This window comes from Lactuca virosa, chromosome 1 (genome assembly GCF_052849685.1).
Source record: "Lactuca virosa cultivar CGN04683 chromosome 1, Lactuca_virosa_CGN04683_v6, whole genome shotgun sequence".
Taxonomy (NCBI): domain Eukaryota; kingdom Viridiplantae; phylum Streptophyta; class Magnoliopsida; order Asterales; family Asteraceae; genus Lactuca; species Lactuca virosa.
Window position 1 is genome coordinate 12237382 of NC_136426.1, and position 23746 is coordinate 12261127.

At 35.6% G+C, this 23746-nt stretch overlaps 2 protein-coding genes across 2 annotated transcripts; one reads left to right on the plus strand and one right to left on the minus strand.

Annotated features, from left to right (window-relative positions):
• Window positions 1-856: 856 nt before the first annotated feature.
• On the minus strand, window positions 857-4526 carry LOC145132621 (MA3 domain-containing protein). Its single transcript, XM_079067483.1, has 4 exons — window positions 4246-4526; window positions 3190-3518; window positions 2924-3018; window positions 857-2834 (listed from the first exon to the last, which is right to left on the minus strand). Exons 2-4 carry the CDS (start codon window positions 3416-3418, stop codon window positions 1005-1007), a joined length of 2154 nt encoding a protein of 717 aa, XP_078923609.1. The 5' UTR covers window positions 3419-3518; window positions 4246-4526; the 3' UTR covers window positions 857-1004.
• A 9109-nt stretch (window positions 4527-13635) lies between these two features.
• On the plus strand, window positions 13636-15662 carry ABCI14 (trigalactosyldiacylglycerol 1). Its single transcript, XM_079067496.1, has 2 exons — window positions 13636-13807; window positions 14470-15662. The coding sequence occupies exon 2, from the start codon at window positions 14499-14501 to the stop codon at window positions 15579-15581; it is 1083 nt and encodes a 360-aa protein (XP_078923622.1). The 5' UTR covers window positions 13636-13807; window positions 14470-14498; the 3' UTR covers window positions 15582-15662.
• The last annotated feature ends 8084 nt before the right edge of the window (window positions 15663-23746 follow it).

Sequence of the window (23746 nt, forward strand, 5' to 3'; positions counted from 1 at the left end):
AAAAATATAGTCATTTTGTTAATTACATGGTTTAAAATGGTTAGTTTTGTTAATATCTCTTTAATAAATTAATAATACATGTGGTCACATGCATCATATAAAAAACAAACATATCCATATCCGTAATTATATTGATAAATATTGATAGATACTCACACATCGTAAAAGTCTCAACTCCTTAAAGATGATTTTTCGAGTATTATCGAATTATTGTTTAAAAAAATCAAATTGGAAGTAGAAGATCTAATATTAGCACATAAAGTCTGGTTTGATCTAAATCATTCTCATTCAATACCAAACTTATTCATTATGAATAAGATAATTAAGTGTTCTTGATTATCATAAATTAATCATAAAAAATATATTGTTCCATGTTTGAGTTGATCTTTGCTTGTGAATCGGTTTTAAAATTATCTAATATAAAATTTTATCCGAATTCGAGATTTGGTGTATTACAATCACGACTTAGAGTATGTGTGTCAAAATTAGTTGTCAGCTAGAAATTGTAGTTTTTATTTATTTAAAATTACTCAACAAAAATAATTGTAAGTTTTTGTAACAGGTCAAATGAAAAATTATAAAAAACTAAAAACTTTAAAAAAATTCTTAAAAGCTACCGGAAGTAGTTTTATAATTATGAATTTATTATTTAAAATAAAACTTTAAAATAATCCTAAAGGAAGTTTTTCCTTTGAATTCGAGTTTTTTCTACAAGAAATTAAAAGATCCTAAAAAATCTCTACAGCTCATTGCCGAACATATCCTTAATTCCACCAATTTTCTATGTTACCGATCATTTTTTATTTTAGCAATTTAATTAAAAAACATAAATCAAATCAACTAAGGAACAGTTAAATTTGTTAAAGAAATGTGTTTGTTTCATATCAAATTCACCTTGCTCATACAGTTACCTACATAACATTTGGAATCCTTTATTCCCGGTTTTTCCAAAACTTTCTGTTCTCAACTAATACTACAAACGATTCAATCATCATCGCTCGGATTCAAGAACGATGCCCATTCTCCAAAACTTTGTTGTTGAAACTAAACGATGAATCCAACCAGCCTTCCACTTTAGCCCTTTCAACAAGCGACCCAAATTGCTTCTTAGCATCGGGCACATCCAAACTCAAATCATCAAGCGATTCCGCCACTCTCCCAAATCCTTTGGTCATCTGAATCGGAGTTATCAATCCGCTGTTAAAACACTCCTCGAGCAACTTCCAAAGCCGATCATTCTTCTTCTCAATAATCGTCACCAACGACTTCTTCACAACCTCATGATGATAGAATGGCATCCCCAATTCCGATATACACCGACATGCTTCCCGTTTATCCCCACCCGATTCAAACTCCTCCAAAAGCTTCCCGATCTGATCCTTCACATCCTCAATCGCCCACCCGTTCGTGTAACTCCCGCCACCTCCCCAACACCGCAAGATCCGCTCCCCGGAAAGCCGCGCGTTCAGAAGAGACCGCGCCATTTTCAACACCTTGTTTCCGACGGAATCCGGCCGTAACGAATCGCCGCCGATCTCCTCCAAATGTAGCGGCGCTAAAACATCATCCACCACCGCGCGGGCCAAAAACATGGCGAGATCCTCCACCACCACCGGAATGTCAAGGGCGATATCGTCTGCGGAGTCAATCAACATCGTGAATCCGTTCACCACGTCATCCGCCGGAAAATATAAAGAAGACAACAAAACCGACGCCATTTCCTTTTCCCGTTTCTTCCGGTCCATCGCCAACATAATCAACCGCTTCACGAAAACCGCTTTCAACTCCGGAATCGAAGAAAGGTTTTCCGATTCCAAACAACTATTTACCTCCAACACATCCCCCGTCAAAAAATACTCTTTAATTATCGATTGTGCTTTCGCTTTAAACGCTTTCACAATACTGTCTTCCACCAATTTCTTTTCGGGGTGAAACGAGACCGCTTTTAATGACGACGCGCACAACCACCCTTCAGAAGCCGCCTTCGAGATCAACGACTGTAAAAGTTCCTTCGCGTTCGGTATATCAAGCGACAAATCATCAACCGTGTCAATAATTCGTGTGAAACCTTTTGAAATTTGGCTCGAATTTATCAAACATTCTTCCGAAGCGGTTTTCAACAAATCTAGAAGCTTCCCCTCAGCTTTTTTCCGTTCCATCGCCATAATAATCACGCGTTTCACAATCTCATGATGAAAAAAGGGGACTTTCAAATCGTTAATACATCGGATTGCTTCTTTTTTGTCCCCACTCACCGCGTACTCAACCAACAAATTATCGATTTTCGCTTTCACATCCTCCACGGTTTTATTCCGACTGCCACCCCACCGCCGCTCGATAATTTCCGCGTGAAGTGGGGCCGACAAATACCCTTTGTCGGCTCGTTTAATTATGTCTATGCCCTTGGACCCGCCCGGCAAAGCCTCCATTTCCTTTTTCAAGAATGCGGGCGGGAGTATGTCGTCTACGACTGCCCGAGCTACAAACAACGCGAGAACATCGACCGTGTCTGGAATATCAACGATCAGATCGTCTGCAGATTCTACAAGCTTCCGGAAACCTTTGTAGACTTGACGCGGATCGATGACGTCAGCATAGAGAGAGGATAAAAGAACAGCCGCCATTTCTTTTTCTTTATCGTGTCGATCCATAGCCATGGAAATGAGTTTCTTTACAAAATAGTAGCTGTAACTTGGCATTTCAAGGTCTTTTAATTCGTTTGCAGTTGAGATCACATCGTCAGTGGCAAAATATTCTTCCACTATGATTGCAGCCTTTTTCTTGTACCCCTCAAATCTCGGACACACTTTTTTAATACCTGTTTTATCCTTCTCCTGAAAAGATTATTGAAACTATGTTGCTATTATGGGTAAAGAAATGTAAGTATGTTGCTATTATGGGTGAAAGAAGACGATAGACGTACCTCACTACTACTATAGTTTGGGTCGTTACTATCAACAAAGTGATTATCATCCATATCGAGTATTCCTCCCCATGTTCCCTTCCCGCCACAACCACCTGTCGTTTTTGGAAGAAAAGAATACATCAAAATTTATTTATAAAAAGGAAGAATGGAATTTCCACCCTCGCATGGAATTCAAAGGATTCCAAGCGTCCGTTTGGCAATCAAATATGAGATGGAATGGAATTGTGAATTCCAATTCCGCCGGGTTCCGTTAAACGTGGTACCTTTCTTGGGACGGCCATCAGTTCCGGAATGCGAATGGCGGTCGTTTTTCCTCGGGCTAATTCCTTTGACCGCGCTCCCTTTGGTTGGGCTATCTTTTCCATGACGAATCTTTGGGGATCTTGGTGATTTTGGAGATGTGGAAATCCTCAATGAAGGATCCCCACTTTCTGAAGCAGTGTGAAGTTGTTCCTTATGCTCACTCGACTTGTACCCTTCGCTCATATCCATTTCTATTTCTTAAATCATAATAAGGGAATAAATTTTTTTGGAAATGGCTGAAAATTGGAACCTCCCCTCAAGAATCTTCAGCCACACCTACACCGAGTTCCTGCAGAATAAAAACGTTTAGACAGAGGGTTCACATATCCCTCTAAATTGTTCAAAAATTAAACCACATATTGTTAAGCCAGTTAACTAAATGCAGGTTTTGCACAAAAATAAATAAATAATAAAAGAATGTTGTAAATCACGATTTCCTATCAAAAATCAAGAATGAAACAAGACACGATTCCGATTTTGATTTTTTGATCATTCATAGTAAAATATTTAGAGAACCAATAGAGGTGGTGATAGAGAACTGATTATAGACATAAATGTAAATTTATCTAACTATTTCTAACTTTTAATCAACTATTAATCTGGTTATCAGATTATGATTCATCAATTTGAAAACGCATACCCAAACACTACTCTAATCGTTCAAAATCAAACGACAGATTGTTACGCCATTGAAAAAAAAATACAGGTTTGTACATAAATATAAGAAAAGAATGTTATAAATCAAGATTCCCTATAAGAAAAATAGAGAGGTATTTAAGCAAGCATCGAGATTACGATCGAAACAATAACTCCACTGAAATTCTTTCGAGTTATACAACGGTGAACATCTTATCAATAACTACAGGTTTGTGTGAACTCTCGATTCGCCCAAAATAACTTTGCATCAGCACTAGATGATTCAAGTCAAGAATCCGATTTTGAAACCATATACTACGATTAATCAAACCGCAGATAGAAAATCACATAAAAATCCAAGGTGTTGAGACCTGAATTACCTGCTTATCGACGATAATCGATCAGAAATTTCTTGAAATAGAACACGGGTGTGGCAGATTATTTGTTGATACGATCGATTAACCCCTTAGAATCAGATAACTGATGTCAAAAACAGATCTCAACTAAATTTGTCCGCATAAAAGAGAAAAGAAATTGAGAGGGGAAGTTGGAGCGTAGGAAGAGATAAAGAAAAAGGTGAATTACATTTTCAAACAAGTAAGAGAAAATACCGGGCATTGGAAAGGGGAGAGAATTTGAGACACGAATTTTCCCCAAAGATTAAGGAAGGTAAAATTTGTGGCAAAATTTAGCTACTTTCCCCGACTAACAAGAAAATTATATTAATTGGATACTTTATATATCCGGTCATGAACAACAACATTGTAATTGCAATGAGTTTAAAAGTTGAAACGAATCAATCTTTTAACAAATTTAAAAAAATGATTCGTTTTGGTTTTGAATAATCAAATTCTTACATATGATTCGTTTTGTTTTTTTACCATGGGAACATGATGATATTGAGGGTCTTGTAAAGACTTTAGTTGCTGAACTACTCAGGCTTTATGAGGCGACTAAAGAGTGTATGGCTTCGACCTATAATTTGCCATATTCGAAGTATATGTGAATTAGATTATGATCCCGATGAACCAATCGTCATATATGAAGATAACATTGTTGTTATTGATCAAATAAAACATGATTACATCAAAGAGGATACTAGTAAACACATCTCACCAAAATTGTTCTTTACTAATGAACAACAAACATTTCAAAAGATTAAAGTGCAACATAATGGATTAGAGAATAATCATGTAGATTTGTTCACCAAGTCACTATCAAAGTATTCATTCAAAAAACATGTCATAGCAATTGGACATAAGAAGCTTTATAAGCTACCTAAACGACATGTCATGCACAAAGTTGTGTGGAAGTAAGGATTATATCATCATGTATACTTAGCACCCTGTCGAGTGCATGTAAGGGGGGCATTCCGACGAATGTTTGTGTACTATTTTTATCTTTAGTTCAAGGATTTTGTCTCATGGGGTTTACCTTGAAAAGGTTATTTTTAATGAGACAGAAAGTGTATCTCATTTTTACTAAGGATTGATGAAATAAGAGGGAATATTCGGTTGAATATCTTTAACCATTGTAACCATTGTGTACTCATTTGTCCTTTGTTTAGAGTTTTTGTTTCACTAGGTTTTATTTAATAAGGTTTTAAGGAGTCATAGGTTATTTTTCTTCGCTCAACACATCCATATCGTATTCTTTTATCAGTCAACGATAGTTTTTGTCTCAAAGGGTTTTCTCCGGCAAGATTTTTAACGAGGCAAATGTTTGATGTATTGTTTGAAGATACGAGAGGGAGAAGTACAGATGTGATTTAGTGTATATCTAAGCACCCAATAGGGAAGTGTTGTAGCTCATAGTATACCAATGGTTACTTATATTTAAGTCTTTCATAAGTTAGAGTTATGTATAAAAATCATACAACCTTTGGTTCATCTAACCTATGTCATATATATAGCGGGGGATTCTTATATATTTTTGTAAACACTTATATGATGAATGAAAATATTAGAATCAATCATTGAGTTGAGCTTGTATACACACACAAATATATATATATATATATATATATATATATATATATATATATATATATATATATATATAAAAGTTGAAAAAATGAAAAGAATCATTGAAAATGACACAGATGTAATTTAATAATAAAAATAATTGTTATATTATGTTAATTTAATATAATATATATACAAGGACTGCTTTTGTTCACCATTTTCTTTTTTAAACTAGCCTAATGCGTCAATTTTTTGTTAAATCAGTTTCTTTCAAACCGGTGTGGGAGGAACCGAACCGGTTTGCAAAGGTTCACATAATTTTATTGAAGAATCGGTTTGAAACCGAACCGATTTAACCTTGAACCGGTGTTGACCATTTTGACTAGAAGCGAACCGGATCGAGAAGAAAACCGGTTTGTGTGCGTCTAGGTAATCGCCACTTACCTTTCGGATACATACTAAAAAAGTAACATTTGCATTTTTAGAAGTCGACTTAAAAGGTAGTTAGGTTTGTTTTCAAAGTAAATATGTCTATTATTATATTCAGTTATTCTAAAGTTATAAATATAAGTTGCTATAACAAAATAATCAATATTAAAATAGTTTGATCTTTTATTTAAAGAACGCAACATTTCTTGTTGCAACTCGTTATTTGCCTTTAAATCCAATAGATAAAATTTCACCAATGGTAATAATGTTTTTTAATTTTTCTATAAGATAGTTCTTATGAAACATTTTTATATGGATAGTCCATTTGAAACAAACCTGACACACTAGTGGTCTCTTTCGACAAAACTTAGCACATCAACGGTTCTTATGTTGGATGTTCGTTTGACATTGTTAAAAAAAATAAGGGTTGGGGCCATATAAAATTACCAATATATCATTAATTATTATTTTTTTCAAAAATGATATATAATTAAAGAGAAAAAGATAATTGGGGACAAGTTTTCCCCACCCGCCATCAACACATTCTCCCTATCTACCAGGATACCGGTCTAACAGATCACAACAGTAATAAAGCAGGATAACAATCCAAAGGGCCGACCTTGGTGCATTCGAACCTTGAGTATAGTGAGGAAAACCCACCTCACAATGTCGAACTGAACTGAAAACCTCCGATTGTTGACTCACCGAAAATCCCGAACTATCACAATAAATGAACACTAATCAACCGTTGGAATATTAATCTTGTCTAAGGGCCCAAACATAGGGTAATAGTCCATTTTACCCTTTCCCTAATTTGGCCCAAGGCCCAACTCTAAATCCTTGATCCAAAGGTCCAAATATACAATGCTCATAATTGGCCCAATTTTCCAAATTGGGCCTAACTCTTTAATTGGGCCTCGTCCTAAGGTCCATTTCCATAATTGGCCCAAGACACTTCTATTCAGAAAGTCCAGCAAGGGCCCAAGTCAAACTGTCCCAAAGGTGGCCTAAATTCGAAGCCCAACTCGCAAAAACCCATCATAGGGCGTACGTTGGGCGTACCCCGAAGCTACGTGGGGCGTACGCGAGCCTTGCGTTGATTGGAAAATGGGGACGTTAACTACGTACGCGGGGCATACTGCTCTCTACGTAGGGCTTACCCTCGTTGTATTCAAAACTCCAATAAAGTGCTTAATGGCTTAAGCACTTAAGCCCAAATTCCAGATCCATTGACCAAATGTGTCTCAGAACCATAAAGTCTCAAACTTTAAGACTTTGGACATCCAAAAAGTCCTTAATACATGGTCTCAATCCATTAAGACCTTCCTACCAATTGCATGGGACATTTCTAGCCATTGGGACTTCATTTTTATCACTTAGAATGGGACTTTATGGGACAAAAGAATGCAAATAAGCTACCAAGGATAGATCTAGAAGAGTGATGCAAAAATTAATAAGCAGTAGTTAATCCTACTAACGTGACTAATTATTTCCTAAGGTAGTGTACCTTGTTGAAGATAGTATAGCACACTAGACAGGTATCGAACACAGGGAACGGTGTTTTAGCTAATTTTTATCTACTACTAATTAATTACTAATAAAATGGAAAAGTGTTTTTCTCTAGTTTTGCAAGACTATAAATTTGATTTACCAAATTAACTAAATATTAACTAATTAAGCTAACACTAAAACTAAGCAAGGAACACGAAGATTAATTAACCAAGGTAATTAAGATACTTTCGTTTAGCTTCAGATTTATTTGTTATTATGGTTGATTCGTGGAAGTGCAATGTATTATAGTTTAATTGGTTACCGATTCCTATAATGACCAAATTCGCGTTCACTCCTTTAATCCTTTAGCAAACAAGCTCATTTATACGGTGATCAAGAGGACAAATTAATTAGTTTACTAGTGTTCGGTTCGAGTTGATTAGACTTATAATTAATTGATCAGATTGGTCGTTTGAATCAATTATATATATGATTTATCGCCATATATTAGCTCATACACTTTTTACCCACTTTCCTACTTAACCCTAGGTTTCGTTCAAAACTCTAGTCCTACAATTTTGTTGGTCACAAGATTATAAGATTCAAATTTAACTAAGAAAGATGGTCATTCAAACTTAATTTAATTCAGCCATAAGTAAAGAGAAGTAGTTATCAAAAGTATGTGACTTTCTTTAATAAGCTAGATCAACAAATAACCAATATAAACTAAATCCGATCCATAAATCAACTCATAATTTAGCAAATAATCCTAGGCTAAACGAAAGTCATGAGATTTAGCTCATGATTTCAGCAAGTAAAGAAATAAAAACGAAATTCAATAGCATAGTCATGATTAAACTAAAGAGAAAATCGTAATGAGAAGTATTATTGCCTTGATGTCTTCAATTCCCAAGCTTCGATTAGTATCTTCACTTCCAAGCCTTAGTTCTGCACCTTAGTCTTCGAAATTTGTCAGAAACTTCAGCCAAAAAGTCTTTCATTCGTAAAAGAATGAGTTGTATTTATACTTTTCCCGAAATCAAAGCACCACGACGTGGTGAGGCCACCACGACGTGGCCGTCGTGTTTATCCCATGTTCCACAGGTCTTCAAAATCAATCGGGAATCTTCGAGTCACCACGCCTTGTTAGGACCACCACGACGTGTTGAGTGTATTTTTTTTCTTCATTTTAAACATTGGTTCAAACTCCTAGCTTCCGGCATCCAGCTTCCAGCTTCCTTTTTGCTCCAAGCTTATCTTTTATCCCTACAACACAATTCATAACAAATTAAGTACCTTTTGTTCTATTAAGGGTATAAAAGTAATTAAAAGTATTAAGATATGATGTATAATTATGTGTATAGATATGCACAATCAAAGAGATAGACACAAAGGTAGAAACTTTGTACCTTCTGGAGCTCCCAAAACAAATGATGAACCAAGATCTACAAGCCAATCTTGCCTCCTTGACTCCTTGATGTACAAGCTTCTCCTTTAAGGCACACAAAACACACTTTATGTAACGTCCGTGTTTTTAGGCTAGGCATTAATATTGACATAATGGTCTAGGTTAACCTTTGTAACTCATTTAGAAGAAATGAAAAGGAATTATGTGAATATTATGTGAATTATGTGTTTTATGCTTAATTATTAGGGTTTAATTAATTAAGAATAAAAATGAGCGTCAAAAATTAAATTTTAGATAAAGCCGATATCTATTAAGAAACTTGTAGTGGGCGTGACAAGGATTAGGATATATAAAGAATGCCGAAATCCGAGTTATAACGAAGAAGTTATGACCTGTCGAAGTTTCACGATAAACCGGCACGGTGTCGAATGTCGTAAAAGTGAGTTTTTGATAAACTACTTTTTAGCCTTAGTGATCTAAACGAAACTCGTAGTGCTCATTAAACCGAGAGTAAGTATAAAAAGAACGCCCAAATCTGACTTCGTATGAGGAAGTTATGATTTTTCGAAGTTTCAGCTTAGCAGTAGACAACTAAAAACTCGAATTTTAGATCGAGTGATTTTTAGCTGACACGACCTAAATGAGAATCGAAGGTCTCGTCATTAGTAGCACAACGGTAAAAAGTCTGACGAAAACGGACGTCGGATGAAGAAGTTATGAATTTTTAACGGATTTCCTGTCCCGGTCTGTTAAAAATAATAATATAAAAATTAAAATCAAAATTAGCCGACGAAGTCTAAACGAAAGTTGTAGGGCGTAATTTTACCTACGCGTGCATATAAAGAACGTCAAAAACGGAGCTCATATGCGAAAGTTATGGATTTTAGAAGTTTTGGCGCGAAAATCGAGAAAAATCCCCAAAACCGAGGATTTTCGCATACGTGGACTTCGGCCACGTCACCTTCTCTTAGAATGTGCCACGTGTCCGAAATTCTGCTGAGTCATCGAAGTCGTGGAAGCATCCGAGGAGTGATGCGTGTGCAGCCGAGAGTCCGACGCGTGCCAGGTGACTCCTCCATCCGAAGCTGCCTTACCTCGCACCGACGCGTGTCGCACCAGCTGTCCGAGCCTCGCAGGTGCCACGAACCCTCCCTACTTCAGACTAGACCACGGTCCAATCAGGAGCTGCCAACGAAGCCTCGCATGCGCAACCCACGTGAGCTCCTCTTCGGATCTGCTGACGCGTGGCTTATTCTCAACCGTTGGATCAGGAGGCTCGCACCTATAAATAGGAGGGTGCGAGACCTCCCGGGTATATTTTGGAAAAGTGTCAATTTTAGCCCTTTTTTCAATATTTCTTTCATTTCAACTTCCCTCGAAGCCCCGGTATCAATTATAACCCTCGGAATACGCCACGAAGTGCCCGAGAAGCCCGGAAAATTTATCTTTTCGGTTTTGAAGCCCGACCCTTCGCAGAGCCCGATTTCTCAATAAAACTCCCGGTTTTATTAGAAACGATCGTTTTTAGGAAACGAATTGCTGCCCGATTTTCATTAATCAAGTGAGTGTGTAGTTACTTTCACCTTACACATATATATGAAGTATTTTCTTTAAAATACGTGCTATGTGTAATTATATTGATTGTTTAATTAAGGTGACTATTGAATAGATGTTTTATATAAGTTTTAAACTGTATATATATTTTTATCTACAAATATGTTGGGTAAAACATGGGTAGATGAATTAGATGATGTGTGATGAAATAAAAGTGATGAGAGGTATCGATGTTTAAGATGATCTAGTCATCTAGCAGAGTATAGACAACGGCCACAGACTATTTTAGATAGTCCAGTGGAACGTTAGTAGACTTGTAATCGGTACGTATGTTTGAACTATATGTTCATAAAGTGTTCTTGAACTATATGTTCATTAGGTGTTTTTGAACTATGTGTTCATCCATTAGTTCTTCCTTTTGACACTATTACGTGTCGGGGTACGGGAGCGTACGAGAGTACTTTATCAGTATTTTCCCTATACTTTTATTTGGAAGAGCTTTGGAGTCTTTGTTCTTTTATGAAGTGATCGGACTAGCTTCATGAGTTAGTGATATAGATCATGAGTTAAATAGTGGGTGTGTGATGAAAGGTGAGTTGGATAGATGAGATGATCAGTGATATAGATCATGAGTTGAGAGTGAGTGGTGAAATATGGGAAAAGCTTTTACCCAAACGTTGGCGTGAGTGGTGCAATATGAGAAAAGCCCTTACCCAAACGTTGACCCCCGTCATTTAGCAGAGTATGGATGACAACCATGGACTGTTCTAGACGGTCTGTGGAACACTAGCAGGCTCGCAACCTGTAGGTGTTAATGGACTAGAGTGCTCATTCGTTGTACTCTATTCCCCTTCGTGAGTGGTGCAATATGAGAAAAGCCCTTACCCAAACGTTGACCCCCGTCATTCAGCAGAGTATGGATGACAACCATGGACTGTTTTAGATGGTCTGTGGAACACTAGCATGCTCGTAACATGTAGGTGTTAATGGACTAGAGTGTTCTTTCGCTGTACTCTATTCCCCTCATGAGTGCATTTAGGGCATGTATGGCTGGGGAAACCCCTTAGTATGTTCATCAGCTATATGGAAAACCCATTGACATGTATTGCGGGGGGAACACCCGTGGGAAATACTGTCGATGAATAAGAGCTATGGACTTAGCATATGGAAAACCCACTGACATGTATTGCGGGGGGGGGGGGGGGGAGACTCCCGTGGGAAATACTGTCGATAAATAAGAGCTATGGGCTTAGCACATGGCAACGATGTGACTTCATGTCTTATTTGACATAAATTGCAGAGGTAATCAATGTCGTCACTTTATAGGTTGTTTTATGTTAGGATGTCTTGTTTGACATAACTTGCTGAGGGAAAAGCAATGTTGTCACCCCGATGTTTGTTTTATTTGACATAACTTGCTGAGGAACCCCCAAAGCAATGTTGTCACCCCTAGTGATAATCCTTAGGCTAGGTCCCTTGTGATAGTTGTTTTAGGGACGTAAAGTAAGGATAATGGGAATGGGTAATTAGGGTTATTTTGGTTGATGAAATTAATAAATTTATTGATTGAGAACTTAATAAGTTTATTATTTATTGTGGGTTGAAAACCCTATATGCTCACCAGGCTCCCAAGCCTGACCCACTCAGTTTAATTGTATCATAGGTATCGATACGAAGTTGCTTTACACTGAGAGATTAAAAGAGAAGTAGATCACTAGTGTAAATGAATGTAAGTTTTGTTTATGCTTATGTTTTTGTATTGACAATGACATCCCAATGGTTTAAGTGAATAAAATACATTTCTTCGGAAATGATTTGATAACATATTTATCATGTTTTTTTCTGGGAACAAATTCCGCAACACTTTTAATCAAATGATTACTCTGAAATTATTTTAAAAGCATAAATTAAATCGGTCTTTTCTGACCGTGAAATTGGGGATGTCACACTTTATAAGCTCAAAATACTCACTATGACGCTAGGGTTCTCTCAAGACGGCTAAGGGAGGTTTGGAGGCTGAACGAGTGCGCCACAATGCCCCATAATGATGCTTAAACACCCCACAAACCCTAAAAATTAGGGTCTTATCCGGACACACGTACGCCCAGTGTACTAGGGCGTGCCCTAATACGCACGACGTTCTCAAATGTTCACCCAACGTACTACTCAACTTCCTAAAAATTACTAATATGCCCCTAGGGCTAGGTCCAAACCAATATCAAGGGCCAAAATTGACTTATTACCAAGGAAGGATTTGAAGAATACCTGAAATCTGGAATGTTACAGACTCATTGGAAGTGCACATCGACAACGATGTAGATACCCATGGTTGAAGCAAAAAAATGGAGGAAGGAAATGGATGGAGTAGACGAGGAGATGACGAAGTGTTGTTGGTATCTCATTAAAAACTCTAACATCATTTACCGTAAACATTTTAAATGTAGTGGCAAAGAAGTTACCGGGTGACCCCTTCATTTCTTCCGGAATGACCAATTAGATCCGACAAAAACAACTTTGTTCTCTCATAAAACACAAGAAAAAACTTATGGGACTCACTAAGCAAATACATAGTATTAAAATATAGGGATGAGCATTTGGACCGGGGAACCGGCCGGAACCGGTCGGACCGGGACCAGGACGATATTCTTGTGGATTTTTGGAACCGGAACCAGTACAACCGGCAAAAACCAGAACCGTATGTTGCTATTTCTCGATGATCGGTTCCAACACTTAAGACACGACAAGAACCGGTAGAACCGGCAGTCCGGTTCGGTTCTTAATTTCGGCCGACTTCGGTTCCCGGGCCGGGTCCGATTCGAACCGGTTCCAACTGGATTGGTTCCTTTGATCATCCCTATTAAAATATGTTACCTCTAAAATCAATAAAAATATAAAAAAATTTAGGGTGAAGCCTTATTCGATATTCTCCTTGAAAATGATATGAACCTCTTTTTGGTAGATGTACTTCCATGCCGTTAACGGTTTCCATCTAAACTTCCATCTCTGCCCTTCTCTTCAGTACCTTCGCTCCGGCTCCGGCTCCGCTGTCGCCACCGCCGCGGCTGCCCTCAACCGGTTCGAATTGGGGATATACAGGTATAAACTCTTCCGAATTGCACAAATCAGTTCTTAGTTCCTACACACACACTCTCGGCTAAACCCCGATAAGAGTTTACTCGTGCTTGATTTTTTTCGTTTTACATGTGTATCATATACTCCTATTATACAAGTGAATGCTTATTTTCGAATATTTTCATGGAATTAAGGAAAGTTCAAAGTTTGAACGCATTGCGTTTGCTTCCGTGAAATCTTAATTTGGTAATCCGTTCGTTACGCGATTCGAATCTACTTTTCAAAACTTGCACAGAGTAAGGAAACATGTTATCATGTTATCATGAATCATGGAATTTATGAAAATTATGTCATTTTACGTTATATTTTGGGAACAATAAAAGTTCACAAGTAAGATTCCAGTGGTGGAGTAAGCAAGCAATCGTAATTAGACATACATAAACCCCAATCTGCTGGATCGAGTGTTTCAATCTTTTTGAATAGTGCATCTATATGGTAATCGTGTGAAAATACGAAGTTAGAAGGTTATGGAATTATCTGACCAATCAAACCCTAGAATTGAAAACTGAAAACACAACTGGCTTTCAATCCTGAATATTTTAAGAATCGTTGGTCACTGATATCTCATTTCTAGATTATGTGCAGAAACTTCAACATCTTACATCTGTGTTTGGGCATTAATGCAGGATTTAGAGAGTAAGGTGAGCTCTGAATCATGCAAACAGCTGCACATCATTCCATAACCTGTTACTTACCTAGCAGGTATCATTCCACAAAAACATGGATGAAAATTAGAAACCCAAATCAAATTCAAACCCAACTTTCCGAAAGACCTAATTTGATTATTGGAGTTCAAAATGGTCAGAAGTTCGGATCTTTTATCCGACCCACATTGTTTCTTGACCCAAAAACCAAGATTTTTGCTATCCCAGATGATGGCCACCTGTCATCTGTCTGTGTGTCAGAAGATAACAAAAACCCAAACCCAAACCAAGAATCCGACCCGGAACCATTATTCAGCAAATGGTCACCTCCAAGATACCTATGGAGAGGACTATCCGTTTTCATCTTAGCGGGTCAAGTAATAATCCGTATCCTGAAAGGCAAAATCCACTGGATAAACACCCTCCAACAGCTAGAAAGAGTGGGTCCAAAATCAGTAGGTGTGTGTCTGTTAACCTCAGCATTTGTAGGCATGGCCTTCACAATCCAATTTGTTCGTGAGTTCACCCGGTTAGGACTCAACCGGGCCGTGGGTGGGGTCCTAGCCCTAGCCTTCACCCGGGAGTTATCCCCTGTGATCACCTCCATCATAGTGGCGGGCCGTATCGGGTCCGCATTTGCTGCTGAATTAGGAACAATGCAAGTTTCTGAACAGATTGATACATTAAGGGTTTTAGACACTGACCCTGTTGACTATTTGGTTACCCCCCGAGTGATTGCTTCTTGTGTGGCTTTACCCTTTTTGACCCTCATTTGTTTCACTGTTGGGATGGCTTCTAGTGCGATTTTGGCTGATGGGGTTTATGGGATTAGTATTAATATTATATTGGATTCGGCTCAAAGGGCACTTAGGTCATGGGATATAATTAGTGCCATGATTAAGAGTCAGGTTTTTGGAGGGATTATATCAATTGTCAGCTGTGCTTGGGGGGTTACTACTTTGGGTGGTGCTAAAGGTGTTGGTGAATCCACTACTTCTGCTGTTGTTATTTCGCTTGTTGGGATTTTTATAGCCGATTTTCTGCTTTCTTATTGGTTTTTTCAAGGAGCCGGTGATTCTCTCAAGAATTTGTAATCTTTATATCTTTGTTTATGTAATGGATTCAGTTGAGATATCACTTAATCTGATAAGGTGTATACGGGTATTTCTTTTTTACTTGGAGCATTTGCAATGCATGAAAGACTGTTTGATAACCTATCGGTCAACATCCAACACTGTTTGAATTGGAAAAAGAGAGGACCAATATAATGATATGAATAAATATGTCTTTTTTTTCCTAATGTAATGAGTTTGGGTTTGAAGTGTTAATGAAATTTAGATTATGTATTTGAGTTTAATAAGAAAGTTTAAAACAAGTAGATGAAGCTTAGAATCCAACCTAGGAAGCATGGCCACATGAGGAAAGTTTGTGTCAAAGAGCGTTTGAGGGATCACTTTGAACATTAATGTAAAGATATAAGTTTGTATGATTTAGGATTTTAATTATCAAGCAACATTTTTACATAAGAAAATTTTGTTATAGATTATAATTCCAGCTTATTATCTCACATTTGTCTATGTATATTTACAAATTATGTGACACGTCACATGTCTACCATACCATTAATGAAATTTGAACTTTAAATCCATGAAACATGTCACTAAATATAACCCATTTTCACATATGTTTTACAAAGGTCGTTCAGCTTTTTACATGTTTAAAATTTTTTCGTTGTTATGAAATTTTGATTTATTAATCAGAAGTCAAAACGTTGAGAAAATATTCTTGAATAATAATCAAATTTTCCAAATATTCATCTACTCAACTTAAACTTCTTTAAAGGAGTTTAAGCAATTAAATTATAACTTTGTTCCTATTTTATAAATATTTTGATCTTTTTAACCAGACACCAGTATACCTGATGATATAAATTAATTTTATCTAAAAACTAGATATTTATCTTAATAATAATTCTTATAAAAAAGTATTTGATACATTATTTTTTTTCTTTCAAAATTAAAAGGCAACAATGGACATGGACCATTTTTAGTTTTTAACTATGGCTAATGCTATAAATATAATTTTTTTTCAATTCCATCCCTCTTGTGATTTTTTGTTTTTTTTTCCGTTTTTTTTCCCTATTTTGGTTTTATGTTCTTTTTAATTCTTTTTTATATTATTATTATTATTATTATTATTATTTTGATAACTGTATAAAATTCGGATGACATTTTAAAATTCAGACGACATTATAAAATTCAAATGACTATATAAAATAAAACAAAAGCAAATGTTGTATTTATTTATCATGGATATTAATTGGTTCGGTATTACAATTGTGTGGTGTGTTATGCGGATTGAAATCATTTAGTCGACCTACACAATGTTTCACATGCAGCCGGATGTTCTGATCTGTATGTACAGAGAAGTCTGGACAAAACATCTGACATTGGATAGAGAAGTCTGGACAAAACATCTGACATTGGATACTTACTTTCTTTATATGATTTTTTTTCTTCACTTTTGTGTTGTGTATCTACCCTAATAAATGAGAATGATTTTGACACATGTCCTTCTCTCATTCAATTGGCCACATGTCATCTTGTTATAATTTTGAGATATATTTATTTTCCACTTGTCATTTAATTCATTTTTCATTTCTAATATATCATTAATTTAGTTTCTATAAATAAAACCTACCATAATGACTATTAATTTCAAATTTCAAATAAATTTATAATTTAAACCTTTGTATTTAACATTTTGTTATAATTAATCCGTTTAGCCACGGGTGTGACAACTAAACACATAATTTTATTTATTTATTTTTCGCACATTTTTTTTCTCACAATTTTCATTTATTTCATATTTCAAATTCAAATAAACTTCCCATTTAATCATTCATATTTAGCATTTTGTTTTAATCAACCCGTATAATATACGGGTCTCACAACTAGTATAGTATTAATGGACGAGTAGTGAGTTGTCTCTTTCTACTTTTATGAATATATTTTTGAAAGAGAGATTGTTTATGAATGAATGTGATGGATCAATAGATTGATAAACGAAAAATAAGTTTTTTTATCCAATATAAAATGGGGAAAATACAAAACTAGCCATTTTTCCTAATTACTTATCAAAAAATAGCCAAAAAAACTCACTTAGCCAAAAATAGCCCACAAAAGAGTAGTCAACATTCGGTTGACTACGGTCAACGCCCGTTGACTACGGTCAACGCCCGTTGACTACTCTTTTCCCCTAATGGGCTACTGTTTCAAGGGGTCGTCTACTTTTTCGTGGCCCATTAGCCCAAAGTATATAATGAATTTTTTTTCAGATTAGGTCATTTTTCTATTGTTTTTTTATTGTTAGGCTATGTTTTTCTCTCAATGGAGCACCCGAAGAACAATCAGGTTTGTCTACTTTTCTTAAAATTTTTATCGTGTTTGTGATGAGGAGTAGGTTTTGTTTATGGGGATAAATTTTTTTTTGAAAAAAAAAATATAAAACCGTAGGTTTCATATGAAACCTACGGTGTACAAGTACCGAATGCACTGTTTGTGCAGTTTCGACTTGTACACCGTAGGTTTCATATGAAACCGTACGGACGTTTTTTCTTTCGTTTTTTTAAAAAAAAAATGGTATCAATAGAATAGGAATTGGATGCATTTTGTTGTGGTATAATTTATTAGAAACCTACGGTGTACAAGTATTTACTGCACAGTTTGTGCAGTAAACACTTGTACACCGTAGGTTTCACAAAAATACGGTTTTTTTTTATTATTAAAAAAAAATTTAATAGCCAATAAACATTTGTATCCCCTTGTATGTATTTTATGATTTTTTTTGGAAAAAAAAATTGTAGGTTTCCTAAAATGTATGGTTTTATATATATATTTTTATTTTCAATTTTATTAAAAAAAATTGTTTAAACGTATTTGTAACGATTGTATCCCTTTGTATGTATCTTATGATTCACTTTTTTGCATGTTGTTAAAAATGATGTTATTTTCTATGTCTTAATTATAGCATACAATAGCAATGTAGTATCTATTTGAAGAAGTTTTTATGTGTATAATGTGTAGATACTTTGTATTATACTGTATTGTTAAAATAACATTGTGTTTTGGTAGTTTCGGGTTTGTTATAAAATATGTTATTGTCACACCATTTTTAAAGTACAATACTATTTTTTGTATACAAGTAGTATAGAAAAGACAAAATTTTGTGTACAATTATTTTATTTTGGTATTTTATAGAAAGTAAATAGATTATATGAAATGCTTAACTGTTTTATTGTGTGATACTCCAACACTGTTTTTTTTATTTATAAAACCTTATTTAACTTTATTTTTTATTTATTTTGTAGCTTCCTAACAAAAAGATGACATGCAATATATCTGTGAAAGCTTCATGTCACAAGTTGCATGAAGTTTTGAGTCAGTTGAATGGGTCGGTTCGAGAGATATTTTCAAGGACTAGCTTTGGTTACCTCTTGGATCTATCGGCTCAGTCCGGAGACGGGCTACTTATTCATGGCCTACTACTTCACATGTTGCGTCCTACCCCTGAAAGTGATGCAGCTGAGCGTCTACATTTCATGTTTTCTAGACGTTCTTTATCATTTGGTCCGGAAGAGTTTTGTATTGTCTCGGGACTTTACATGGGCCGTTTTCCTACTTCAAGGATTGAATTTTCAACCATGTATAATCACGGATACGGTGATAATACATTTCGGTCCAGAGTCTTCCCGTATCGCACGGACACTACGTTACTTGTAGAAGATTTAGAGCTACTTATCTTGAACCGACGGTTCAATGAGATATCGGCTGACGATGCTGTCCGTGCGATTTTGCTATATATCCTCAATCAAAGTTTTTTGGGAAAAGAACCCAAAGACAAAGTCACGAAGGAATTTATGTGGGTGGTGGAGAACTTGGATGAATGGAACAGGTATTTATCAATTTAATATTATAAAAAAATACTATTTTTTATATGTTTAACTAATAGTTTTGTATATAATATAGGTTCTCGTGGGGGAGTTACCTATGGAGTAAAACATACCCTAGATTGTCGGGTATGTTTAAGAAATTTGAGGATCATATGTCCAAACATCCCACAAAACCTTGTGTGTATACACTATCCGGTTTTGCTATTCCGTTGAAGGTAAAAATATAATTTTAAATTTTTTGGTTTTTATTTTTTCATAATCCCTGTTAGTTATTGCTAACTGTTATATATTAATGTATATTTATTACAAGATATGGATATGGGAGATGTTCCCACTAGCTCGGGGGAATGCTGCGATACGACGAAACAATTTATATCCTTGTATGTTGCGGTGGTTTCACCTTAGGAGGTTAACATGGGAGAAAGTTTGCGATCTTTTCGATGTTGACCAGGACGAGGCACATCAACCGAAAAGAAAGATGATTGCCTCAGATGTCGAGTCATCTACTCCACATTACTTGACATATATTTCTAGTCTGAATCCTGAATCGCCAGAAGTCCCTTCTTCTGTACGCTACAACTTTAGAAAAGATGTAAGTAAAATACTAAAAGTAGTATGTAGTATATTAAAAATTTTCAACTATTATTGATATATTAAAAAATATATGTAGGGAGCATCTTCATCTTATCCATCCTGTGGAAACAGCCGATCTACCCAGTCCACCGGAGAAACTCATACGGTGGGAATTAATAGGAAAACAACCCGAGAAATAATGGCAAGACTTCAAAGCTTGAAGGAAGAAATCCGAGGAATAAAATGTAAAGAGGGATTTGAAAAACGGGATGACAATAATGAATTTTTTGACGCAGCGTTTGGGGTAAAATATTTCATTTTATAAATTTACTATTAATTCTTAACAAAGGTTTCGAGGTAAAATAATTATTTGTTAAATTATTTTTCGTTTAAATGTAGGGGAATGAAGATGTGGGAGGTAGTTATCGGATGACAAGCCCGGTGAACGAACAATTCGGTAGTCCACCGAATTCAAATCGAGTAAACGAGAATGATGATGTTGGTCGTAGAAAACAAAAAAAAACCTGTGAAGGAGGTTATAATTTTTTTTTTGTATATTAATTTTTATATTTTTTCAGAGTATATTAAATAAATTAATATGTATTTTGTAGAAGAAGAAAAAGAAGATTGTTGCCAGCAACATCGTGGATGCGGAAAATCATATACCCGTGCCTCCTGTTGCAAAACCAGTTCGTCCGGTTAGGGTATTGAAACCTTCTCGATATCTTAACTCTCCATATGTTTCTGTAAGTTTCTTTAAAATTTTATTTACTATAAATTTTTTTTAAGTATATGGATACTTATTGACTACGTGTATACTGTAGGTTCAAAATGCTCCCCGATATCGTCCGGGTGGGGTAATACGCAATGAACCACCACCCCCCGTTTCTTCTAGCGATCCCCCGGCACTTTTATTGGAGTCGTATGTCATTCCTGGATGTGCCGCCCCTTCATTATACATGGGAAACAAACCTGCTGTTTATTTGAAACATCGGTTATACAATGAAAGAATCGAAGCAAGGTTTTGGGATCTCCTTTTTTATTCAATTGACTTGGGATATTTAGATGAAGCGGTATGAAGACATTTGTTTATATTTAAAATTTAAATAATTGATAAGGGCCGTATGTTTAAATTAGATTTAAATGCAGCATGTTGACTTATGGGGAAGACTTTTGAATGAGCGGAGACCGAACGATGCTCGATGGACAATCATGTCATCTTCATTTTTTGCTGCATTTGAGACGTTCGAGTGGGTAGGAAGTGCATTGGGACATCCGTTTGACCCGTTAGATGGATGTAAATCTTGGTTAGAAGTTGACCGTGTAAGTAAACAAATATTATTGATTAATCACTTATTTTGATATTACACTAATTAAACGTTGTAACTAATTCCAACGGTTGTGTGGTAAAACATGTTTATTTTCCAATTTGTATAAACCCACATCATTGGGTACTTGGGGAGTTATGGATGGACACGCTGTCGTTGAATTTGTACGACAGCTTGCGATCTTTTCGCGCCGTCACCATGATTGATTTTGTGCGGTTTGAAGATCTTGTAGACCGCATTCTTGTTGACATTGATTATTGGAATCACATGGGTTTGCCTGTTCAGAAAGCATCCAGTACTGTTACGGATGTTACGGACGTGCCCCAACAGGAAGGGATGTTTGGAGAGTGCGGTGTGTTTATGCTGATGTTCATGGAGCAGCTTGTTTCTGGACGGGCGATTGGTATATCGACGGCACCTGTTTTTGCGGCTACTAACTTTCGCAATAGGATGGGCATGATATACTATGGATCAGTTGCAAAGGCGATTTTGTAGTTAGTTTGATTAGTAATTTTTTAGTAACAAATTATGTGTAATGTTTCATGTCGAAAGATAAAGTTGTATTTTGGTTTATGTTATCAAAATGTCCCGTTATTATGAAAGATAAAGAAAGTATCATATCGAGAGAAAATTACATATTATATAGATTAATCATAATAAACAAGCAAATATAATACAATACATATTACATACATAAACTCATAAATAATGCATAAACTTACTAGTTGATTAATCAAGAATTATCAAATTCAAACATTTTGAAAATCATTTGGAAAATTTTCTTTTTCTTGAATCACCCAGTCGTATTTTTTTTGTATGTTTTTGAGAATATTTTCCATCTTAACCTCTTCTTTGTTGGCGTAGTCTGTTGCATCTTGTACCCAAACCCGTGCAGTTTTAATGTCGCGTTCTTTGTCTTGGATCGACCTCATTTTAGACCAGATATCGGCTTGTAACTTATCCAATCATTTCCTATCTTCTTCAATGCCTTTAATCTCGTTCTTGATCTCTTTTTCTTTTATTAATAGTTGTGATCGCTTCTCTTGTGGCATCAACCACCATTTTTCTTGAGAGGTGGACATTAGTTTATGTGATTGAGGTTTATAGAATACATATAAGTCTCTATATATAATTGACAATTTAACCACTTTTTTTATAGGTGTTGACTACTGTAAAATAGCTTATGACTACTATATTATGTGTTGTCACATCCTACAAAAACATTATTGTACTTTGACTACTGTCTTATAGGATTTGACTACTGTCTACTAGCCATTGACTACTATGTTATGTTTAGTCTTATCGAACAGTGAATATTCGACACATGATTGTTATTTGACTACTTTTTTATAGGTTTTGACTACTATCTAATAGCATTTGACTATTAGTTGATTTGATTGACTACTTTTTATAGGTTATGACTACTATCTTCTAGCCGTTGACTGTTATCTTGTGTTATATTTAATGTGGATTTGTTATCAATTCAGAAATGAAAGAAACAATAAAAAAAATTGAAGTGTGAAAATGACAGAAAGATCAGAGGAGATGAAAAGGATCTTGGCAAAATTTAATTGGTCATCAACGTCCAACAATAAGCCTCCTTTGGGGACAAGTTCCCATAACGTGTCAACCAATCCCCCTCCCAACGTTGATCCTCCTATAGTAGGAGAGAAGATGGATGAGGAAGTGAAAAAATTGTTGTTGCAAAGAGAAGCTGAAGTGGATAAGACTTTTAAAGATTATCGTCTCCAAAGAGACCTTCTAGACATCTATTGTGATGACATTGATCGTAAAAAGAATTGGATTATAAGTACCAGGCAAGAAATCCAATCGACCGAGAGTTCGATCCGTTCCAGTGAAGAAAATTTGCGAAAGCTTAAGAGTGAATTAGCACTTCGTGAGTACTATTTGGAGAAAAAAAAAGGAAGTCATTGCTATGAAAAAAGAGTATCCGTATGAGCTTCCGATGTGGGAAGAAGATGAGTAGTATTTTAATAATGTTTTTGCTTGTTGTAGTAATATAAAGGTAGTATATGTCCAAGTATGTCTTTCATTTTTAATTTTAAGGTAGTATATCTGCAACTATGTTTTTTTATTAGTGGTTGGTTAGGAGCTGCAAAATCTGTAATAGTTCCTGGTTTACGTATGTTTAGTAATCTAATTATGTTAATGTCAACTTTGTTTTATTAATTACTCAACGAAATGGTTATGTCTGCTATTTTTGAATTTTTTATTTGTAAACAACATGTGTTGTATAGTCGAATGAATTAAGAATAAATATATATATTACAACATGTATAGTACACAAGCAATATAGAAAATTAAGACAACAAATTCACATACATGGAAACACAAACCATTACAATTAAGAACATACATTACTACATCTTACGTACTTCTACTACTT

Bases quoted from the DNA above. Each gene is read 5' to 3' on its own strand.
- LOC145132621 (XM_079067483.1), bottom strand. From the start codon at position 3,418: ATGGATATGAGCGAAGGGTACAAGTCGAGTGAGCATAAGGAACAACTT. The intron at 3,019-3,189 runs GTACCACGTTTA...CAAAAACGACAG, and splicing joins TGATGGCCGTCCCAAGAAAG to GTGGTTGTGGCGGGAAGGGA. The intron at 2,835-2,923 runs GTACGTCTATCG...TAATCTTTTCAG, and splicing joins CAAACTATAGTAGTAGTGAG to GAGAAGGATAAAACAGGTAT.
- ABCI14 (XM_079067496.1), top strand. From the start codon at position 14,499: ATGCAAACAGCTGCACATCATTCCATAACCTGTTACTTACCTAGCAGG.